Below are 22,478 nucleotides of genomic sequence, written 5' to 3'. Positions count from 1 at the left end.
TTATTATAAGACATGGTAAGAGCACACTACTGTACTGGTCTAAGTGGCACCAATTATTTCTGGTAAGTTTGGCAGTCTACATGGAAGCTGATCTAACTGGAATATTTACTATTATAAGACATGGTAAGAGCACAGTGCTCAATCTGATTAAAATCTGATGTAATGTACGGGCTTTAATTATTTTGGCTATAAACTTATTTTAATTTTATTTTTTTATTACATTTGTTATTAATGCCTTTTTATTTTATTATTTTACTTTGATTTTGATTTTGTGATTTTTTTTTTAATTTCGCCCTGCCTACATCTGATCCAACGCCTATGTAAGTCCCGTTCAAATCTCGCGTAAGTAACAGCCAATCACTGCCCCCCTTTTATACAGGCTGTCGGTTGTTTATTTTTCAGTGTATACGGGCAATCTTTCTGTACATTATATTTTGCCCACTTGAATAAACCATTAATAGAAAATTGCTAGTATATTTTTATTTACAAAAGAAACTCCACAGCATTTTACAATTTTTGTCATTACATTGAATATTTTTTTTCACTTCCAACAAATGTGTACACTTCCAGATACATAAGTATGTTAGTGACTTTGTTAATATGAGATTTCCAGTTCAAAGACGAATTTATATTGACACCCAAGTAAGATACTGATGTTACGCCCTCTAACGGTACATTATCAATTTCTAGGTATCCATTAATATGAACTTGTTTTTGTGGAGTTTTAATTACCATATAATTTGTTTTGTTGGCATTAATTGTTAGTTTGTTAGCTTTACACCAGTCAACGACTTTTTTAAATTCTGTATTAATAGTATTAAGATTAATTTGGTTAGATTTATGTGAGTTGAATAGGTTAGTGTCATCTGCAAATAAACGAAAATCAAAGGCATTGGTACTGGAGTTAATATGTAGAAGAAATAATAGAGGGCCAAGTATTGAACCCTGGGGAATTCCACATTTAACTTGGTTTGGGGGTGATACGGTACCATTGACATCCACTGTCTGGAGACGATTTTCTAGATAACTGTGAAACCATTTAAGTGGCAGGCCCCGAATCCCATAATGCTCTAATTTTTGTAATAACATAGTTGAACTCTGGTGACCTTGCCCTTTGTTATATAATATAATTCCTTTTATCATAGTTTGTTTCAATATAAATATGCATTGTCATAATTAATTTTGAATACAAACAAGTTTTGGGGTTGAACCAACAGTGGGGAATCAGTCTACAGAATGTCCTTAAAAGATGTAAATATCTTACAAAAACATTGGTGCCTTATTTGTTTAATTATTTTAAGGAACATAATTTCCAGCTTTATTGAAAGTAATTGAGATATTTAGAATAAAAACAAATGTCTCGTTGCAAAAAAAAGTGCTGCATTTAGATGTGAATAGATTCATAAAACATGCAAGATAACAGAAAAATTTAGCTGGCTTTAGTTCAAGTATTTTGTACAGGTGTCTGTCAAAAATGAATGATTCACTGAGACAAATATGAACTGCCTCATTGTGTGACTACTGTATTATATGAAAAGTAAAAAAACACCTTTTATGAATAGCTATCATGTTGCAAGCTCTGCTTTGTATGCAAATCAACTTAAATAGTTGGTGTCCAGTGGAGGGAAAAGTCAACAGTACTGTTGCCTCCTGAGAAACTACATCTTCAAACACTGCAATCTCTGAAGTGCGTTTTTAAACTAGTATTATAAAAACTCTATCATTCTGTTCTAATAGCTGAAACATATTCCTGTGAGTTTTCATTTGTCGAATGAACTGTTTGTCAAATACAGAATACATATATTTTAGAATAATTTTCTTTTTAAAATGCGAATGAAATGTTTTGCTTTTAATGTATTTTTTATGTATTGTTTTTGATTTGATAACTTTTGACTAAACAGATTTTCTATTAGCTTCAGATCTTGATCAAAGTTTGGCACCCAGTTCATAGCAGTGCTTATATTGATTTTCTGACATCTTGTTTTCTGTAAAGATTTTATTGGTAGGTTTGCAAATGTGTATCCGACTGTGCAATCTCTCCATGAGTTGGTTTTGAAACCCAGTATGGGATTCTGAGATACATTACCAAGGATATTATTACAAGATAAATCATTTGCTTCATTGAACACATACAACAATGCATATTTCCACTGAGATCAGTGACCTTTGATGTGTATCACCAGTGATCAGTCAAGTAGAAACAGTCAAAATATTTTATCAGATTTTCTCAATTTTTGCATGATATTTTCATACAGGACATCTGTTGTTCAAACTCAGGGAAGACATTATACTGATGAATAAGGTGACCAAGTTTGATAAAGTTTGGAATAGAATTAGTAAAGTTATTATGCACACAATAACAATTATTAACGACGACGACAACAACAACGACGACGACAACGCCGGACAAAATTTTTCCCTTAATATACCTTTCCCTTCCATCTTTGATGGTACGGGCAAGGTAAAAATGTGGTGGTCAATTGTATCGAATGCTTTCTTTAAATCTATAAATATACCAAATGTGATGTAACCTGCGTCCATTTTGTCTGTGATGTCAGTAATTAGATCTACAAGTGCATGTCGTGAACCGCTGTGAACCGCTCGTGCAAACTGTTCGTTTGCGTAAACTAGTAGTGAACATGTCGTGAACTACTCGAGAACTCGACGTGAGGTGTTCGTTAACTACTCGTGGCTGTTCGTGACAGTCGTGACATGGCGCGCTCTGGCACGCATCGCCCCCGACGAGTTCACGAACTGGTCGCTAAATTTCAAAATTCTCATCCCGGCATGGCACGCAGTCACGACGGGTTTACACACATTTCACGCCAGTTTACGACTTGTTATGCGCACTGGCACGACTCAACTCGTGCCAATGCGTGCCACAGAATCGTGCAAGTGTCAGCCTTGCTTAACTAGTGACTTGTGTCGTGCGCACACTCAATCAATAATTGAATTTTACTATTGGGAGTTTGTGTACATGTGGCATATTCGTTAACAACAACTTGATCCGAATGATGTCTTTTTAGATTTTCTTTGGAAAGAAGGGAATCGGAAGTTATATTAATCAAACGTGTGATTGATAGTGCCAGAGTCGACAGTTGTGTACTACATAAATATTTGAAGAGGTCTTCATCCATTATGTGCGGAACAACTGATTAAACTCAATTTCATGCATTCGAAGAACAAGAGAATTCCATATTGCATAACGTCTTTGCCGACATCCCCCAGATATATGATCTGAGCTACCAAATAAAATCATAGAATTTAACAGAAAACGTTCAATTCGTATTAATGGTGGGGTTATATTTTCGTTTTCACATTACAAGCGCGTTAGTTTATGAGAACAATAATATTTTACATTGCATATTTCTGATTCAAATATCACATTGCTTGATATTGATAATTAATTAAACATTACTCACTGGATTTCGATAATTTTATACTTTTCAGATTTCACGAGAAACAATCGGAGCGGACAAGACGATACTGCTAATATTCTGAATTATTTTTCCCTGTCAATATGGGTTATTGTTAGTTACTGTCCTCGCCAGAAGAACTTTGGTTAGGTAAATATATATGGATGTAGTGCATATATGTAGATTCGAGGATTGAATGTGGATGGGATCGAAATAAATGATATTAATGATTTTTTATTTGTCTCACTATTTTCCCCGGAAATTTGATGTGCCCAGAGAGACTGCATTCGAGACAACAAGGTTTGAATTTCAGTAAACACACTTTTTCAGCTGCACATAAGTCAAGAACTTAGGTCTGTTTTTTTAAATGTTACTCTCGAGTTGACTTATTAATGTTTATATTTTGGAATAAATACTTGATTATGTGATTTGTTTATCGTTTGTTATGATTACTGTACAATAGTGCAAAGTGCCTCATCATGACACGCATCATTTGATATATTTTGTTTTCCAAAATAATAATGCTAATGATTTTTTACAATGTATCAGTGTAAATACATTTTAAAACGTGTCGCTAATATGAGCACTTGTTAATATTCAATTTGAATTTTGTGTGAAAATACTTTTCAAAGTGTTTCGATGATAAACACTTTTTCAAAACATGTTTCTGGTGGAAACACTTTACAGAATGTGTATCTAGTATGTAATAATAACAGAACCCCACACCATCCCCGTGACTTCGCTCGTGAAAGTACGGCAGCAGGATACACCGCATCACTCGTGAAAATAACTTCCATACGTAATGAAAGCCACGGGGAGGGTATGGGGTTCTGTCATAATACTTCATTATCACTGAAAACATTTTCCCCCTGAAATAAATTCCAGTGAAAATGCCATTTCCCTCACACTCTATTGAGACACAGCACAATGAAAATTGGATTCACATGTAATGCTTGAAAACATGTCAGCAAAAATAAATTAAGTGAAATTCTACGTGACTTCATAAGAGTTGGAAATGAACAAATTACATCCGACCCTACCACTCCATACACAATGTAAACTACACCCCAAAACATCCTTTCGCCCATGGGTACTATTGTGCTTCACCTGTGTATTCTATTTGACTTCAGGAGAAATTGAAATAAACAAATTAATTATAATTTCAGTCTCTAGTTGAGCACTGATTAAATAAACTACCTGGTCTTTATGCCAATTTGAAGTTATTCATTGTCTACATCAGTGACTTCAAAATCTATGTTTCAATCCTAGGAATTTCACCCACTGTTAATTGCATGGGAGTGCCAGTCTTTCGTGAATTTATATTGTCATGTCAATTTCTTGCGATTACTCGGAACATGAAGCTGTAACCACAGACCGTCTAGGTGCTGTAACTAAATCATTGTATAAGCACTGGCTAGGCAGGCTTGAACTATGCATTTGAAGCCAGCTGAGAGGTATATTCAATCCTATAGATTTCTCGTTGTTTGGTAACTATTTGCTGCAAATGCAACAAAAATCAATATAAAAATATTACCCGCACAGCATTCTACAGGTTACTTGTTTCGAGTAGTAGTTGACCTAAGTATTCAATTGAATATTTTAATTAATTATTTGTTGATGACTGATATTTTTATCCATTAAACACATGTCCCCCTGGGAGTGTACATATAAAAATTGTAATTAATTTATCAATAAATGATAACGTTCTATATTTGTACACATTTTTGATTGGCTGAAGCTACAATTACCCCTTCCACGCATGACTATATCATGTAACATGTACTAAATTAAAAAAATATATATTATAAAACGAGTATATAGAATATATAATAAATATTGTCGAATTATAGGCTCACCTTCCTTGGAAGTTTTACGAACTTGTTTGAAGAAAGATTTGCTTAAGATAGAACTGGAGTTAGAACTCCACCCGCAAATATAACAGTGAGCGTTATAGTATTACATTTGTACTAGCGCGAAAGTAAAACCATACGATTGTTTTACAATTGTAACATGTATTACACAATATAGTCAAAGCAATGAGAAAGATACGGATTTTTTAAATAATCAGACAGTTCAGATGGTGATGTTCATCTTGCAATATGAAGTATTTGAGTATATGAGAAAAAGTTTCACATCTTTATGTACGTAGTCTACTGTGATACAATAGAAGCATGTGACATCTGTACTGTAGCAATCATCTCTACAGATGCATCTATGTTACGATATGTATTTATAATATCATTACCAAAATATATATGTTACGATATGTATTTATAATATCATTACCAAAATATATATGTTACGATATGTATTTATAATATCATTACCAAAATATATACATGTATGTTACGATATGTATTTATAATATCATTACCAAAATATATATGTTACGATATGTATTTATAATATCATTACCAAAATATATATGTTACGATATGTATTTATAATATCATTACCAAAATATATATGTTACGATATGTATTTATAATACCATTACCAAAATATATATGTTACGATATGTATTTATAATATCATTACCAACATATATATGTTACGATATGTATTTATAATATCATTACCAAAATATATATGTTACGATATGTATTTATAATATCATTACCAAAATATATAAGTTACGATATGTATTTATAATATCATTACCAAAATATATATGTTACGATATGTATTTATAATATCATTACCAAAATATATATGTTACGATATGTATTTATAATATCATTACCAAAATATATAAGTTACGATATGTATTTATAATATCATTACCAAAATATATATGTTACGATATGTATTTATAATACCATTACCAAAATATATATGTTACGATATGTATTTATAATATCATTACCAAAATATATAAGTTACGATATGTATTTATAATATCATTACCAAAATATATATGTTACGATATGTATTTATAATATCATTACCAAAATATATATGTTACGATATGTATTTATAATATCATTACCAAAATATATATGTTACGATATGTATTTATAATATCATTACCAAAATATATATGTTACGATATGTATTTATAATATCATTACCAAAATATATAAGTTACGATATGTATTTATAATATCATTGCCAAAATATATATGTTACGATATGTATTTATAATATCATTGCCAAAATATATATGTTACGATATGTATTTATAATATCATTACCAAAATATATATGTTACGATATGTATTTATAATATCATTGCCAAAATATATATGTTCAAAAACGTGCCTAATAAGATCCAATAAACAGTATGTTACAACAAACAATGGATAATTGTTATACTGCTTGTACCAAATTTAGAAGTATACATTATGTACTGTAGTTAACATATCAGTTTATATCGTGGTTGTTCAGTTATTCCCTTCTTCCACCAATACATTATTATTTATTTATTATAGTCAAATAGATGCGTGTATAACCCACAGTCACCCGTACTCCAGAAACATAGTTGTTGCTGCCACGGTTTGTTCATACAACTTAAACAATGGTATTACACGATGGCATGCAAATAAATACTACGTGCCTGTCACCGTAACACCACAAGTTATAACTATAACATGTCGTAATTTTGCGGTATTGCACTGGGAATTTCATCCTACCATATTAGGAAACGCGAATTCCAAATATGAAACGATTACGCGCATAAGCGTCCTCTAATAATAACAAACAAACATGGCTGCCCCCAGGGTTTGACCGGACCCCACACAAAGAAGATCGCTGAATCTGTTTTAAACGTTTTGGGTTTCGGCATTCCCATGATGTATTCCTGGCAGGAAAAGATTATCACGAGAATACTGCAAAGTATGCACTCAGACAGTACGCGATGACATAGACACCCGCTGCATGTCGGTCGATACTCCAACTGTACTGTCTTCGTGCATGCTTTGCAGTATACTGTAACGTCTGTATTGATAAATCGAGAAGCTCTGTTTTGGATAGACGTATATTTATTGACAACTGATGCGGCCTTGCAGTTCAGGTATCCCATAATGCTACAGAGTCATCACTATAGTAACATATCGTGTGATGTCAAAGGTCATGCATAAATAATGATATAGGACATTACATATACCTCATAATATCATGTATCATGCACTTTCGGTGTAATAACACCCGGGTGATATTTTTGGTATTACACACTTTGAAAGTGTCGTCACATTTTAAGTCTGTGATGTGATTGGCCAATACAGCTAATTTCACCATTGACCTAATCAGCAAAGTTAGTACTAAATTATGCAACACTTGTGATGAGGCAAATTTTAATGACAAATTATGTAGAAATTATTACATATTTACAGATTTTTAAATGCTATATAATCTCTGACTTTATCGCTGTTAAATAAACAAAATATTAAAGATATTAATCACAGTCTCAATTATCCCAACCCGAAAATAGTTCGGGCATGATAATGTTTCGTCTGCTGTCAAACGTACAAATTTGCATCTCAAAGTAAACAAACCTTCAGCTGATCGAACGTTCGAAATCACGATACATATGGGCGACTTAGTCAATACTTTTGATATAGACGTGACAGAATTTATGAATGATGAGCAAGAAAGACCGAGTGAAGGTACGTTTACGTTTTTTTTTTCGTCAGAACTGAGATCATGATCACTCGGCGTATTGTATGATCGCATATTGCACTGGGTAAAAATACATCACAATACTGCGAGTACTAAATAAAATGATTTCACAACATGAATTTATTTTTATATTTATAATAACAAATGTAACATTTCTTTTTGTCACAGAAAATGCTTCCTTGGGTGAAGCGACAGCACAGACCAATGACAGCGACGGCGCCGAGGCCGGGCCTTCACGACCATGTAGATTTGTGCCAGTCACTGATGACGATGTCAGAAGAACAATCGAAACTCAACAAAACAAAAACACAGCCAAGAAAACGCTATATGATATGAGATTACTGGGCCAATTTTTGAAGACACCAGAAATAAACGAAGCTAGAGAAATCCACGAAATACCTCCAAATGAACTGAAAACAATTCTATGCAAATTCTTTATCAGTGTCCGTAAACCAAGCGGTGATGACTACGAGCCTACTTCCTTACGATCTATGCTTTCTAGCTTTGAACGTCATCTGAAACGACACAAATACATGTATTCACTGATCAGTTGTATTGGGGGGGGGAACAATAAAAGCAAAACAGAAGAAATTAAAGAAAGATGGTAAGGGCAACCTACCGCGAACAGCTGAGGCGGCTACAGATGAGGAAATCGAAATTCTGTGGGAATCGGGACAGTTTGGGTCCCACAGTCCTGAAGCCATACAAAATACCATGTGGTTTTATAACACAGTACATTTTGGTCTGAGGGGTAATACCGAGCACCGTAACATGTGTTGGAGAGATGTGAGCCTATGTACTGATAGTAGCGGTCGTGAATATCTTGAGTTCTCTGAACGGCAAACTAAAACTCGGACTGGAGAAAATCCAAGGGATACCAGAAGAGTGAAGCCAAAGATGTGGGATCTCCCTGCGAATCCCAGAAGATGTCCAGTTGCTATTTTCAAAAAATACCTCAGTCTACGACCAGCGGGTTACACAAATAGTGACAACCCATACTACATCGCCATGCATTCTCGCGGACTGCCCAGACCGGGTGTAATGGCTACAGATGAACTTCTAACTTCTGATCTTTATTAGTCCATATATGGAGAATGATTAACTAAAATAAAGAAAATACAAACAATATAGGTATAGTCAAATAGAGCTATGAAAAGCCCTAACCCTACTTACAGTAAATATACAAAAAATAAAACCCTACATAACTTCTAATAAGCTGACTTAAAGCAACTAAATGAATGGTACAGTACATCGATAAATTACGAAATAAATGTATTAATATATGCAGTAAGATAGTCAGTATGATATCAGAAAATCAAATTGCACATGGAGTGACATACAGTAACGATGATAACTTGATGTCCGTAACAGGCAGGAATAGTCTGATTTTCAAAAGTACAACATTCATCATAAAAACTATTCAATGGAAGTAATGTACAATATTCTTATGTAATGACAATTTTCAGAGTTACTATTGAATAGACTGCTACACACGACGTACCAATAAATCGACCTTGTCAGAAACACAAAACACATGTGTCTAATTTTCCGACGGTCAGTAGATAGCATAAAACTAGAAATACACAAGTAAATAGATTCCTACCGTGATTTTAGACGACTCAAGCAGACCAGGCGCTATTTATCTACTGCTCTCTACTATTATAGTGTGTGGTAACTAACACAATTACCAAAACAAACACGTATTTGACCTTCCGGTCCCTAAAGCTCTGCAGCAGCCGCCATGTTTCGTCGGAGGGCCAAAAAACCTAACCAAAACCTGTCAATAGGTGGCCTATAACCAAAAGAGGCTATAATAAGTGTTTTTGGCCGTAACACTCCGGCCCTCTAATAGAGAGAAAACTTCTTTCGAACTATTACAAATAACTTATACATGTGAAGGACAAAAACCTACAAATATCTGATTAACCAAAGATGGTAATAAGAGTTCACTGTGCTCTATCTGAATCGGCCTCGAGTATCAGGCACAGCTTGTCCACTGGGCGTGTTAAAATGTTCACAGAAGAGTGCTTGAAGAAGAGTGTTCGAAGAAGAGTGTTCGAAGTGATTCATCAGATAGGTGGATAACCTGTTCCTTAAGAAGTGAGAAGAGGACTTTCCTAATTGTACGGATTTGCCGCTCCCACACTCCTCCAAAATGAGAAGCTGCTGGTGGGTTGAACTTCCAGGTTATTTCTTTCTGCTGTAGTGCTTTATCAATTTTTTTCTGATTCCATCTTTCGATTTCTTGACGTAGTTCTCGTTGAGCTCCTATGAAATTGGTGCCATTGTCAGATCTGATTACTTTCACCTGACCTCTCCTTGCTATGAATCTACGAAGACTGTTAATGAAAGAATCAGTGTCAAGTGAATTTGACATCTCTAGATGTATGACACGGGTAGCAAGACACGTGAAGATAGCACCATAACGCTCAACTGTAGTGCGTCCACGTTTAACTTCTAAGGGACCAAAATAGTCTACGCCGGTACGCATGAAGGGTGGTTCCTCGGGTGTAAGACGATCTACAGGAAGACTCGCCATCTTCTGTTCTCCAACTTGTGAGCGATACCGACAACATGTTACACAATTATTTATAATGCGTCTTATGGCTGCATTCACTCGTAGTATCCAGTATTTACTCCTTACTGTGGACAGCATTGTACCCCTACCTAGATGTCCAACGACCATATGAACATCTTCTAAGATTAATTTGGATACAAATGAGTCCTTGGGCAGGACTATCGGGTGCTTCTTTGGGATTGGCAGTGACGCACGCTCAAGACGCCCACCAACCCATGGTAGACCATCTTTCAGGATTGGATCTAATTTATACAGTGAGCTGGCTCTCTTCATCATTTTTTCCTTTATCAGAATGATAACTCTTCAACACTTCAAGTTCACTTGGGAAGTGTTGCTGCTGAACATGCCTCAATATTGACGTTTCTGCTGACCGCAACATTTCAAGGCTTAGGGTTACACGTTTGCCATTCCGAACTGACTTAAATTTCATCTTGTTCATCTTCTCCTGCACAAGTATATCTCTTTTTTGTTGGTTTACCTCTACTTCCATAAGTTTTTCTTGGAGGTCTTTACGATGCTTTACCCACTGCTGTAAAGTTACTCTGTAAGCTTCAAACCGAGCAACTGCCCTCTTTAGCTTTGACCATGAGGAGAAGTGTGTTAACAGCTTGTTCATCACCACTGATGCATCACTCACAACCATAGTGTGCACTTCCCTTTTCACCTCTGGATCTCCATCTGGAATAACTGTGGCCATTCACTCTCTATTTGCCATAAGAAACCAGGTCCTTCTAGCCATCTTTTGTTGCAGAGAATCTTATCAGCAGTCATTCGCTGGATTCTGACTTGTATCTATATACCTCCACTGCTGTGCTGTTGAACCTCCTAAGATGATGTTGACACGATTGGCCACGAAAGTGTGGAATCGTGCTGTCTGGTTAGATCAGTATCTCAAGACAGACATACTATCTGTCCAAAAGTAGCTGTTATGTATCTTGTAGTCAAGCTCCTTTTGTAGCATTTTATGCATGCGAACTGACATGGTTGCTGCTGTTAGTTCCATTCTAGGCATAGTAATCTTCTTTAAAGGTGCAACTCTTGACTTAGCTATCAACAAGGAACAAGGAATTTTCCCTAATTGATGGATGATACGAAGATAGGAAGCTGTTCCATAGCCTACTTCACTAGCGTCAGAGAAGTTGTGGATTTTACACAAACCAACATCTCCAGATCCTTCTGGCCTATAACATCTGGAAACAGCCAGTCTTTCTAGTGGTGGCAAGTCTGTCTGCCACCTTCTCCATCTTATTAAGTCTTTAGCTCCAATCTCCTGATTCCATCCAATAGTGCGACGACACATATCCTGAAGCAGGTTCTTTGCTGGCAATATAAACGGAGCAGCGAAACCTAGGGGGTCATAAACAGAGCTAACTGTTGACAGTATTCCCCTCCTAGTTGGGGGACGATCTTTATGAGTTATCTGGAATCCTAGTGTATCTGCATCTATTGACCAACCTACACCAAGCATTCGCTCATTTGGCAGATCCTCGCAGTCTAGCTGTACAGCTCTTACTCCCTTTGCCCTTTCTTCTTCCGGAATGGTCTGCATCAGTGCACGACTATTGCTTGCCCATTTAGTTAGGTGGAATCCACCCACATGGCAAATCTCTGTCAGATCTCTAACTAGCATTATAGCCCTTTCTTCATTGTCTTTGGATGCCAGACAATCATCCACATAAAATTTTCTCAGAATCGTGTCAACTATCTCAGGTCTGAACTTATCTTGATTATCAATAGCTGTCTTCCGCAAGGCAGTGTTGGAACAGCTAGGCGATGACACAGATCCAAACAAGTGAACTGTCATTCGATATGTCTCTGGAGCTTTATCTAATTCTCCATCTGTCCACCAGTAAAAACGTAAATGGTCACGATCCTCTGGAGGAACTTTAACCTGATAGAACATGGCTTCTATATCTCCCATTATTGCTACAGGTTTCTGTCTGAAACTGAGCAAGACACCCACTAAATTATTAGTCAAGTCTGGCCCTTGTAAAAGCAAATCATTAAGAGCCATTCCTTGACACCTAGCAGAGCAGTCAAACACTATCCTTATCTTCTGAGGCTTTTTCGGATGGTAGACCCCATGGTGTGGTATGTACCAGATTCTACCATTGTCTTTATCAGCCTCTTCCTTTGTAACCTTTTCTGCGTATCCTTTACCAATGATATCAGACATGAATGACTTGTAATCTTCAAAGAAGGAAGGATTCCTACGCATTTTGCGTTCTAAGGACTTGAGGCGATTCATTGCTTGTTGCCGATTATTGGATAGGTGTATATTCTCACTACGAAATGGTAGACCTATCTGGTAGTGACCCTCTGAGAATGATGTTGACTTATTTACCTTTTCTATGAACCTTCTATCTTCCTGAGAAGGCTCCCTTTTGTCATCTATGATATTTTCATTGGTTGGCTTGTCTACTTCTCTATGTTCCAAGGTATCCAACCAAGGCGTGTTCTTGAGGCATGTGGAGTACCACGAAGACCTGTTATGGTTTGTAGAGGGGTATAAGCATCTGGAACATTATTCCCGATTAACAATCCCACTTCTGCCTTGATCTCTGGCAGTTTAATATCTTGTAGGTGAGGCCACTGGGAAATATCTCCTTGTTTAGGAATATGATGCAATGAGACTGGTATAGACTCTTTTGTGTACACCTTCGGGAGAGTAATGACATCTCTGTTCTCAAGATCACAAACCTGCAAACCACTGATGATTGAGGTCTTCATAAAATAAGGAGTTTCCATTGTATCCAAGACTATTTCTGCTTGCTTTCCGTGGAGACCAAGTTTATTCACCAAACTTTCTCTGAAAAAGGTAACACTACTGCCTGAATCCAGAAATGCATAAGTCTCTACTGCAATATTCTTCGCTTTCACCATTACTGGTATGATAGCCAAAGTGCATTCCCCATCTCCGGCCCCCAAATGACACGAAACCTGCTCAGTGAGACTTGCACAAGCAGACAATGCACTTTGTCTGTCCCTTGGTATACCTTTAACTTTGTCTTCCTCACTTTTCAAAGGATTATAATTGTCATCATGTATGACTGTAGGGTGCTTTCGTTCACACTTTGTGCATGATGCCTTTATACGACAGTCTCTTCTCTGGTGACCTGCTTTTAGACACCCAAAACAGAAGCCATGGCTCTTCAAGAAATCCAATCTCTTGCTGATTAACTGCTGAGAAAATCCTCCACAAGCATCCATAGAATGATTATTTTTTCAACAGACAAGGCAGGGCCTGGTGGTTGCATTTTTAGCACACTGGTTATCAAGGGTGTAGCTATTTGCAGTGTTTTTATTATAATTAGTAGTTGGTTTGCTATGAGCTGCTGCCCCATCTTCTGGTTGCCAATGTGGCTGTGTAGTAGCGTAACTTCCCCTAGATCGGCTGGACTCTGTATTCTGTCGGCTATTTTTTCCGAAATTATCATCTCGGTCAGCATTCATTGCATCTTTACCATACACTGGGTCGTTAGCTTTCTTAGCTTCTAACTTTACCATATTCACCAAGTCACTAAATTCTACTACATCGTTTCTTTCTTTGATTGACAGAATTCTAGATCTCCACCTTTCATGAAGCTGGTATGGCAATTTACTGATAAGCTTTTTTATTGTATCAGGATAATCTAGAATCTTCATAGCCTCAATGCTTTTTACTGCATTTTCACATTCTGAGAGAAACATTGCATACTCATCCAGTCCCTTTGCATTACTTGCTGTGATAGAAGGCCACTTCATAGCCCTTTTAATATAGGCAACGGCTATTATTTCACTATTGCCATAGCGATCTTCTAATTCCTTTAATGCAGCTGGGTAGCCTCTACTTGCATCTAGATAACCAAATCCACTGACAATTTTATTTGTAGTATACTGTTTGAGATAGTTCATCCGTTCGTCATCAGTATCTGTATTTGCTACTTCTCTGGATTTAAACTGACGCATGAACTTTGTGTATTCCATGATGTCGCCACCAAAACATTTAATATCAGACTGCGGCTTTTTCAGCTCTCTCACTACGGATAGTATGGTTTCATTATGCGGTCTTCTGTCAGTAACTGAGCTCTCATTCTTATGAAGCATGTGTTGGTTATTGCCACCTGTCTGACCCCTTTGAAACCCACTTTGTTCAACACTTGGGGTAAACTCGGCCATGGAAGGGTTTAATACTGGCTCTGAATGTGGGTTACAGTGTGGTGCACTTGTTGAAGTAGGGTGACCAATACCATCAATAATATTTGCTGTTTCAGGCACAGTAAACTCATGAAGAGAACGGATAATATTCATATCATTCCCTAGCTGCTGATAGTGTTCATCACTCATATCTGCCAGCTGCTCGTCGATAACTTATTGCATCTGATACTGATATTTCTGTTGACAATTTCAACTGTTCTTCTTTTTGGTTCAGGGGCAGCTCCTTTTCCTCTATTTCTCTTTTTAACTGAAGTTTAGCATGTTGTATAAGCTGTTGTTGTTTCAGAGCAGCGGCCCTGGCTATTAACTCAGCCTTCTTCTGTTTTCTTTTGCCTTTGCTACAGAAAAGGAGCTGGCATGTGAATGAGTGGAACTGCACTGTGATTTACTTGACCTCTTTGAACTACTGGACACACTATCTTCCGGCTTTATTTGTGAATCAAAAAAGGTTGGATGTCTTATTTGTAGTTCAGCTCTCTGTATCCACTGATCTAGTCTGTCTTTAAAGTGAAGGAATGATTCATTGTTATCTTTGAACCAATCTGTATTATCTGTCTCTTGTTGTGTGATTGGAAGCAGTCTATTGGATGCATAATGTGCCTCACAGAACTGGTCATAAATAAACTTCCAGTCTGAATATCTCTGTATTATAATGTTCAACTCTCTACCATGTCCCACAAGCTCATCAATTTCTTGTGTCTTAGCGTTGAGATGGGTGCACACTGTATTACAGTTCTTTTGTTTAATTTCGAGTGTATATTCTAAACCTTTCTCTGTCATTTTTCGACTTCGTATATCAGGGTTTAGATCTGCTTTAGTCTAATTCGTTTCTGTCTTACTAGTTTCAGTATCTTGTACTTTATCTGCCATCTTGTTGTAACCAATATGTACAATCACGTTAATGTAATGTAATGGCTACAGATGAACTTCTAATCTTTATTAGTCCAAAAGTAACTATTTGCCCACTCAACGTGAGTCAATACATATGGAGAATGATTAACTAAAATAAAGAAAATACAAACAATATAGGTATAGTCAAATAGAGCTATGAAAAGCCCTAACCCTACTTATAGTACATATACAAAAAATAAAACCCTACATAACTTCTAATAAGCTGACTAAAAGCAACTAAATGAATGGCACAGTACATCGATAAATTACGAAATAAATGTATTAATATACGCAGTAAGATAGTCAGTACGATATCAGAAAATCAAAATGCACATGGAGTGCCATACAGTAACTTGATGCCCGTAACAGGCAGGAATAGTCTGATTTTCAAAAGTATAACATTCATCATAAAAACTATTCAATGGAAGTAATGTACAATACTCGTATGTAATAACAATTTTCAGTGTTACTATTGAATAGACTGCAACACACGAGGTACCAATAAATCGACGTTGTCAGAAACACAAAACACCTGTGTCTAATTTTCCGACGGTCAGTAGATAGCATAAAACTAGAAATACACAAGTAAATAGATTCCTGCCGTGATTTTAGAAGACTCAAGCAGACCAGGCGCTATTTATCTACTGCTCTCTACTATTATAGTGTGTGGTAACCACAGTCAGCTGGCGCACACATGATAATAAAATAAATACGATATTTAAGATATGGGGGCCGCTATCTTGAATGACGCATAAAACTAAATAAGAGACAAGTTGTGAAACGCGTTTTTCAGATTACTACAAATCAGGACAAAAATACCAATCTTTCACAAAAATACGGTCCGTTGGGGTTATATTAAGCCAACCGATAACAAAATTCGGCCGAATTCGTCGTTTTTGTGTGGAAAAATACCTAACTATAGCACATCAAACCCGTGCCAAACATCAATACCTTCTGTTATGCAACCTCAACCACAAAGTAACATCGCGTCCCAGTTGACATCAAGTGAACCAATATCAGCCATTATGCCTCGACCTAGCCCTGCGTACAGTGCTGTGTGTACGGGAACGCGTTCGGTTGATAGATGTCTCCACCACAGCCCTGCGAACTTCCATAGACAAAGTCCGGGACTTTGAAAAATATAACTTTTTTAATGAAATAACATGCCCAGCTACCAAAAATGATGATCGATTACCAGATATATCCAGAACTCCCAGTTCGGAGTCCAATTGTGGTTGAAATCGGCTACTTTGCCCTAAAAACAAACGCATTCTCTCGCGTGAATGAAATTAAAAATGGCGGCGTTTGGTGAATAATTCCTCCAGTACCTGCGCGTTTACAAGTTGTCCGTCTTTACTAGTCGCTTTTTAAAGACATTTCAGTTTCAGATAACTTTGTAATGGTTGTTACGGATAACTATCGTCATTTCAAAAGATTTCGACTGGGAAACTACTTATTTTTAACTTGCGCACCAATTACGGTGCGCTCCCGGACTTTGCCTATGGAGGTACGCAGGGCTGTGGTGGGGACATCTATCAACCGAACGCGTCCCCGTACACACAGCACTGTACGCAGGGCTAGCCTCGACCTTGAGTTAACAATCAACACCGATATTTGGTGGCCCCATTTCCGGCGGAGTATTTAATGTACACGTACATTACAACATTGCCAACAATGATGGTTCAACAATTCCACCGAAAAGCCGTCGGATATATGTGATTGATTTCTCTCAGTCATCAGATGAGAACTAAATAATAACTTTCAATCGACGCAGCGTTGACTTCCGTGTTTGATCTCGTGGACCATGTCAATGACGTCACGGAGTGACGGGGAAACCCCCGATAAATACTTGTAGTTCCTACAGCTTTTTGATGTATTTAATAGTTTTTACTGCTTTCGTTTTTCGCTTTAAGTGTTTAAGTTAAAAATAATGTAATTTGTTTATTTGTATTCTAACTAGTTTGGTGTTTGGACTTTTATTAAAGTTCTTTTTGATCGCTTTTGTCTCCTCAATGACTCTTCACTTTTACTTGTTCGACCGAATCAATGCGCTCAGTGTTTGCTTTGTCGATTTCGGCTGCCGACGACAGTGGAAACATTTGGCTTTGAATTACAACAAAAAAGAATACATGTGATAAATAGGATCACAAATTCGTGACCGTGTAATATCGGATTTATTAAACTCGCCAAAGGCTCGGAACATATGAAAATTACTACACTCGTTTAATAAATCCGATATTACACGGTCACTCATTGGAGATCCTCTATGTATTTTATACCTAAGGGGGGGGTCCCTCGTTACTACCCCATGTGCGTTCCAAATTTAGCGGGAAAGGGCGGTGTTTTCACCTTCTAAAGCAAGGCCCGTGTGGGAGGTAAATAGGCCCCCTTTAAAATGCTAATGTCTGCAATAGGCCCCAGGGAATAAACTCACAGGATTCATATGTGCCCGCTGCAGGTCCCCTCTTGCAACAAACACTCCCAGCCACCGCCCTAGGCCCCGAATTAGCGGACCCATAAAACAACGAATGACACCAACCGGAGTTGCATACACAGCAACCATAAGTAGCTTGATTGAGTTGATCACACTCCACTTGAGTGCAAAAAACGGCAGAGAATAATAATAATAATTTTATTCAACACGAAAATCTACTAAAGATAGTAAATTTATGGTTGTAAAACAAAAACAGAAATAATACTTCACACAACTAATATTACAAATAGCACATTAAACACATATAATTACAGAACGAGGAAAAAAACATAAGTACAGTTCACTTCACTAAAATCACGAATAAAACATTGAATAAATGTAATTAAGAGTGGAAGAAGAAAAAACATGAAAATTAGTATAACAATAAAACTACTAAATATGCCATTGCATTAAATCTACCTGCAGACTAATTTGATGGAGTTGCTATTTTTCATCTCTTAAGTTCATACTTGTATGTATGAATTGTGCAGTTTCTAATCATGCAAAGCTTGTCATAATTATTCGGAATTTTTCGTCTTCATTCATTTTCAAGAAGTCAGATTTTTTGCCCTGTATATATTTAAATAATTTATTTCGGGGTATGTCATATTTACTGCATCCTATTACGAAATGGTACTCGTCTTCAATTTTATCATCTGTGCAGAGTTTACATATTCTTTCGTTTCTAGGAATTTTCTTTTTTATATCATTTAAATATTTCTCCATATTTAAGGTAGTTTTTCTGTATGAAGTTAGTTTGTTTGTTGCTCCATTCATTCTGCTGTCATTAAATAATTCCCTTCTCCATATTTTTACGTAATTTTATCTGAGTACCTCCCCTATCTGTTTTTCATGTTGTTTTGATAATTCTGAAAGATTGTTGTTTTTAGTTATCTTTTCTATTCTTTCTACCCATCCTGGGGTATTTTTTGCTTCAAGATGTCTGGTTTAGGGGGTACTAAATTTACATTGAGTCCGCAATAGGGGTTCGGTATGGTTTGCCAATGTGCTGCCAGCCTTAGGGGCCTATTTTTATTTTATTTTTTAGCAAGAATGCACATGGTGTAAGGTTTTAATATAGGGTGACCCCCTGGGATTCCATATCCTATTCAATACGAATGGTCAATCAAGTGTACCATGTACAGATATTATTGTGCAAATTAGTAATTAATTAGTATGCGAAGTCAAACACACCCGACCAGTCAACTTGATCAACCAGAAGGAAGTACTAGTAATTATCAATTTAAAGGTTCGATATTCCAAGTGTTAGATATAAAAACGATATTCATGCCATACTATTATCGTTTACTACGAGGTGAAGTAAAGAATGCGTCGTGAGTTTATATGTTCGTATAGATGCCTGCAAATCCGATTTAAACAACGTTACTTATATGCACGTAATATGTTGGGAAGAAATGCTACAAATAGCGTGTCATTGTTTACAAACAGGCATCTACCCATGAGCCTTTGCGTTTTAGTGACGACCTTGCGACTTGCAAGTATCCGATATATTGGATCCTGAGTCGATGTTTGAAAACTACAATTGTTGTTACTTAACAAATTCTCCTCCTCAAACTAATTATGTTTAGGGCAGATTATATAATATCCCAATTACATTTATTACAGTTAAATTATCCATATAATTTTCGCACCGACGATAATCTATCGCGCCAGCCACCCAGCCACTATCACAGTTATTACAACTAATGCAAAACTTGAAGAGAGCAATAAATATTCATACTTAATAATTCATAGTCATTATTAGTTAATGAGGAATAAAACAATTGTTGGAACCAATTAAACTAAATATTCCCTTGTCTCGCAGAGTTTTCATCGCTGCCATACGAAATAAAAACAATTACTCACATGGTTACTAGTATTTTCAACACTACGATACGAGATAAAAACGATTACTAACATGGTTACTAGTATTTTCAACACTACGATACGAGATAAAAACGATTACTAACATGGTTACTAGTATTTTCAACACTACGATACGAGATAAAAACGATTACTAACATGGTTACTAGTATTTTCAACACAACGATACGAGATAAAAACGATTACTAACATGGTTACTAGTATTTTCAACACTACGATACGAGATAAAAACGATTACTAACATGGTTACTAGTATTTTCAACACAACGATACGAGATAAAAACGATTACTAACATGGTTACTAGTATTTTCAACACTACGATACGAGATAAAAACGATTACTAACATGGTTACTAGTATTTTCAACACTACGATACGAGATAAAAACGATTACTAACATGGTTACTAGTATTTTCAACACAACGATACGAGATAAAAACGATTACTAACATGGTTACTAGTATTTTCAACACTACGATACGAGATAAAAACGATTACTAACATGGTTACTAGTATTTTCAACACTGAGATACGAGATAAAAACGATTACTACCATGGTTACTATTGTTTTCAACACTGAGATACGAGATAAAAACGATTACTCACATGGTTACTATTGTTTTCAACACTGCGATACGAAAAAAAAATTACTCACGTGGTTACTAGTGTTTTCATCTCAGCGATACGAGATCAAAATGATTACTCACATGGTTACTATTGTTTTCAACACTGCGATACGAGATAAAAACGATTACTAACATGGTTACTAGTATTTTCAACACAACGATACGAGATAAAAACGATTACTAACATGGTTACTAGTATTTTCAACACTACGATACGAGATAAAAACGATTACTAACATGGTTACTAGTATTTTCAACACTACGATACGAGATAAAAACGATTACTAACATGGTTACTAGTATTTTCAACACAACGATACGAGATAAAAACGATTACTAACATGGTTACTAGTATTTTCAACACTACGATACGAGATAAAAACGATTACTAACATGGTTACTAGTATTTTCAACACTGAGATACGAGATAAAAACGATTACTACCATGGTTACTATTGTTTTCAACACTGAGATACGAGATAAAAACGATTACTCACATGGTTACTATTGTTTTCAACACTGCGATACGAAAAAAAAATTACTCACGTGGTTACTAGTGTTTTCATCTCAGCGATACGAGATCAAAATGATTACTCACATGGTTACTATTGTTTTCAACACTGCGATACGAGATAAAAACGATTACTAACATGGTTACTATTGTTTTCAACACTGCGATACGAAAAAAAATTACTCACATGGTGACTAGTGTTTTCATCACTGCGATACGAGATAAAAACGATTACTAACATGGTTACTGTTGTTTTCAACACTGCGATACGAGATAAAAACGATTACTAACATGGTTACTAGTATTTTCAATACTACGATACGAGATAAAAACGATTACTAACATGGTTACTAGTATTTTCAACACTACGATACGAGATAAAAACGATTACTACCATGGTTACTAGTATTTTCAACACTACGATACGAGATAAAAACGATTACTCACATGGTTACTATTGTTTTCAACACTGCGATACGAGATAAAAACGATTACTCACATGGTTACTATTGTTTTCAACACTGCGATACGAAAAAAAATTACTCACATGGTGACTAGTGTTTTCATCACTGCGATACGAGATAAAAACGATTACTCACATGGTTACTATTGTTTTCAACACTGCGATACCATAAAACGATTACTCACATGGTTACTATTGTTTTCATCACTGCGATACGAGATATCAACGATTACGCACATGGTTACTAGTGTTTTCATCACTGCAATACGCGATATCAACGATTACTCACATGGTTACTATTGTTTTCAACACTGCGATACCAAAAAAAATTACTCACATGGTGACTAGTGTTTTCATCACTGCGATACGAGATAAAAACGATTACTCACTTAGTGACTAGTGTTTTCATCGATGTGATACGAGATAAAAAAGGATTACTCACATGGTGACTAGTGTTTTCGTCACTGCGATACGAAATAAAAAAACATTTACTCACATGGTGACTAGTTTATCATCGATACGGTACGAAATAAAAACGATTACTCACAGAGTGACTAGTGTTTTTATCGCTGCAATACGAGTTAAAACGATTACTCACATGGTGACTAGTGTTTTCGTCGCTGCAAAACGAAATAAGAACAATACTAACGTGGTTACTAGTGTTTTTCATCACTACGATAGGAAATAAAAATAATTACTCGCATGGTGAATAGTGTTTTCATCGCTGCGCTAACGTTTTTACTCACATGGTGACTAGTGTATTCGTCGCTGCGATACGAGATAAAAACATTTACTCACATGGTGACTAGTGTTTTCTTCGCT

General features: G+C 36.2%; 2 protein-coding genes across 2 annotated transcripts; both read right to left on the bottom strand.

Annotated features, from left to right (window-relative positions):
- Positions 1–10,047: 10,047 nt before the first annotated feature.
- Positions 10,048–10,572, bottom strand: LOC144351344 (uncharacterized). The gene has a single exon (XM_078009060.2). It carries the CDS (start codon positions 10,570–10,572, stop codon positions 10,048–10,050), a length of 525 nt encoding a protein of 174 aa, XP_077865186.2.
- A 922-nt stretch (positions 10,573–11,494) lies between these two features.
- LOC146734337 (uncharacterized) lies at positions 11,495–12,829 on the bottom strand. Its single transcript, XM_085508582.1, has one exon. The coding sequence runs from the start codon at positions 12,827–12,829 to the stop codon at positions 11,495–11,497; it is 1,335 nt and encodes a 444-aa protein (XP_085364708.1).
- Positions 12,830–22,478: the final 9,649 nt, after the last annotated feature.

Source organism: Saccoglossus kowalevskii, chromosome 15 (assembly GCF_978046115.1).
Source record: "Saccoglossus kowalevskii chromosome 15, keSacKowa6.1, whole genome shotgun sequence".
Lineage (NCBI taxonomy): Eukaryota > Metazoa > Hemichordata > Enteropneusta > Harrimaniidae > Saccoglossus > Saccoglossus kowalevskii.
This window is presented reverse-complemented; position numbering and strand designations above follow the sequence as displayed.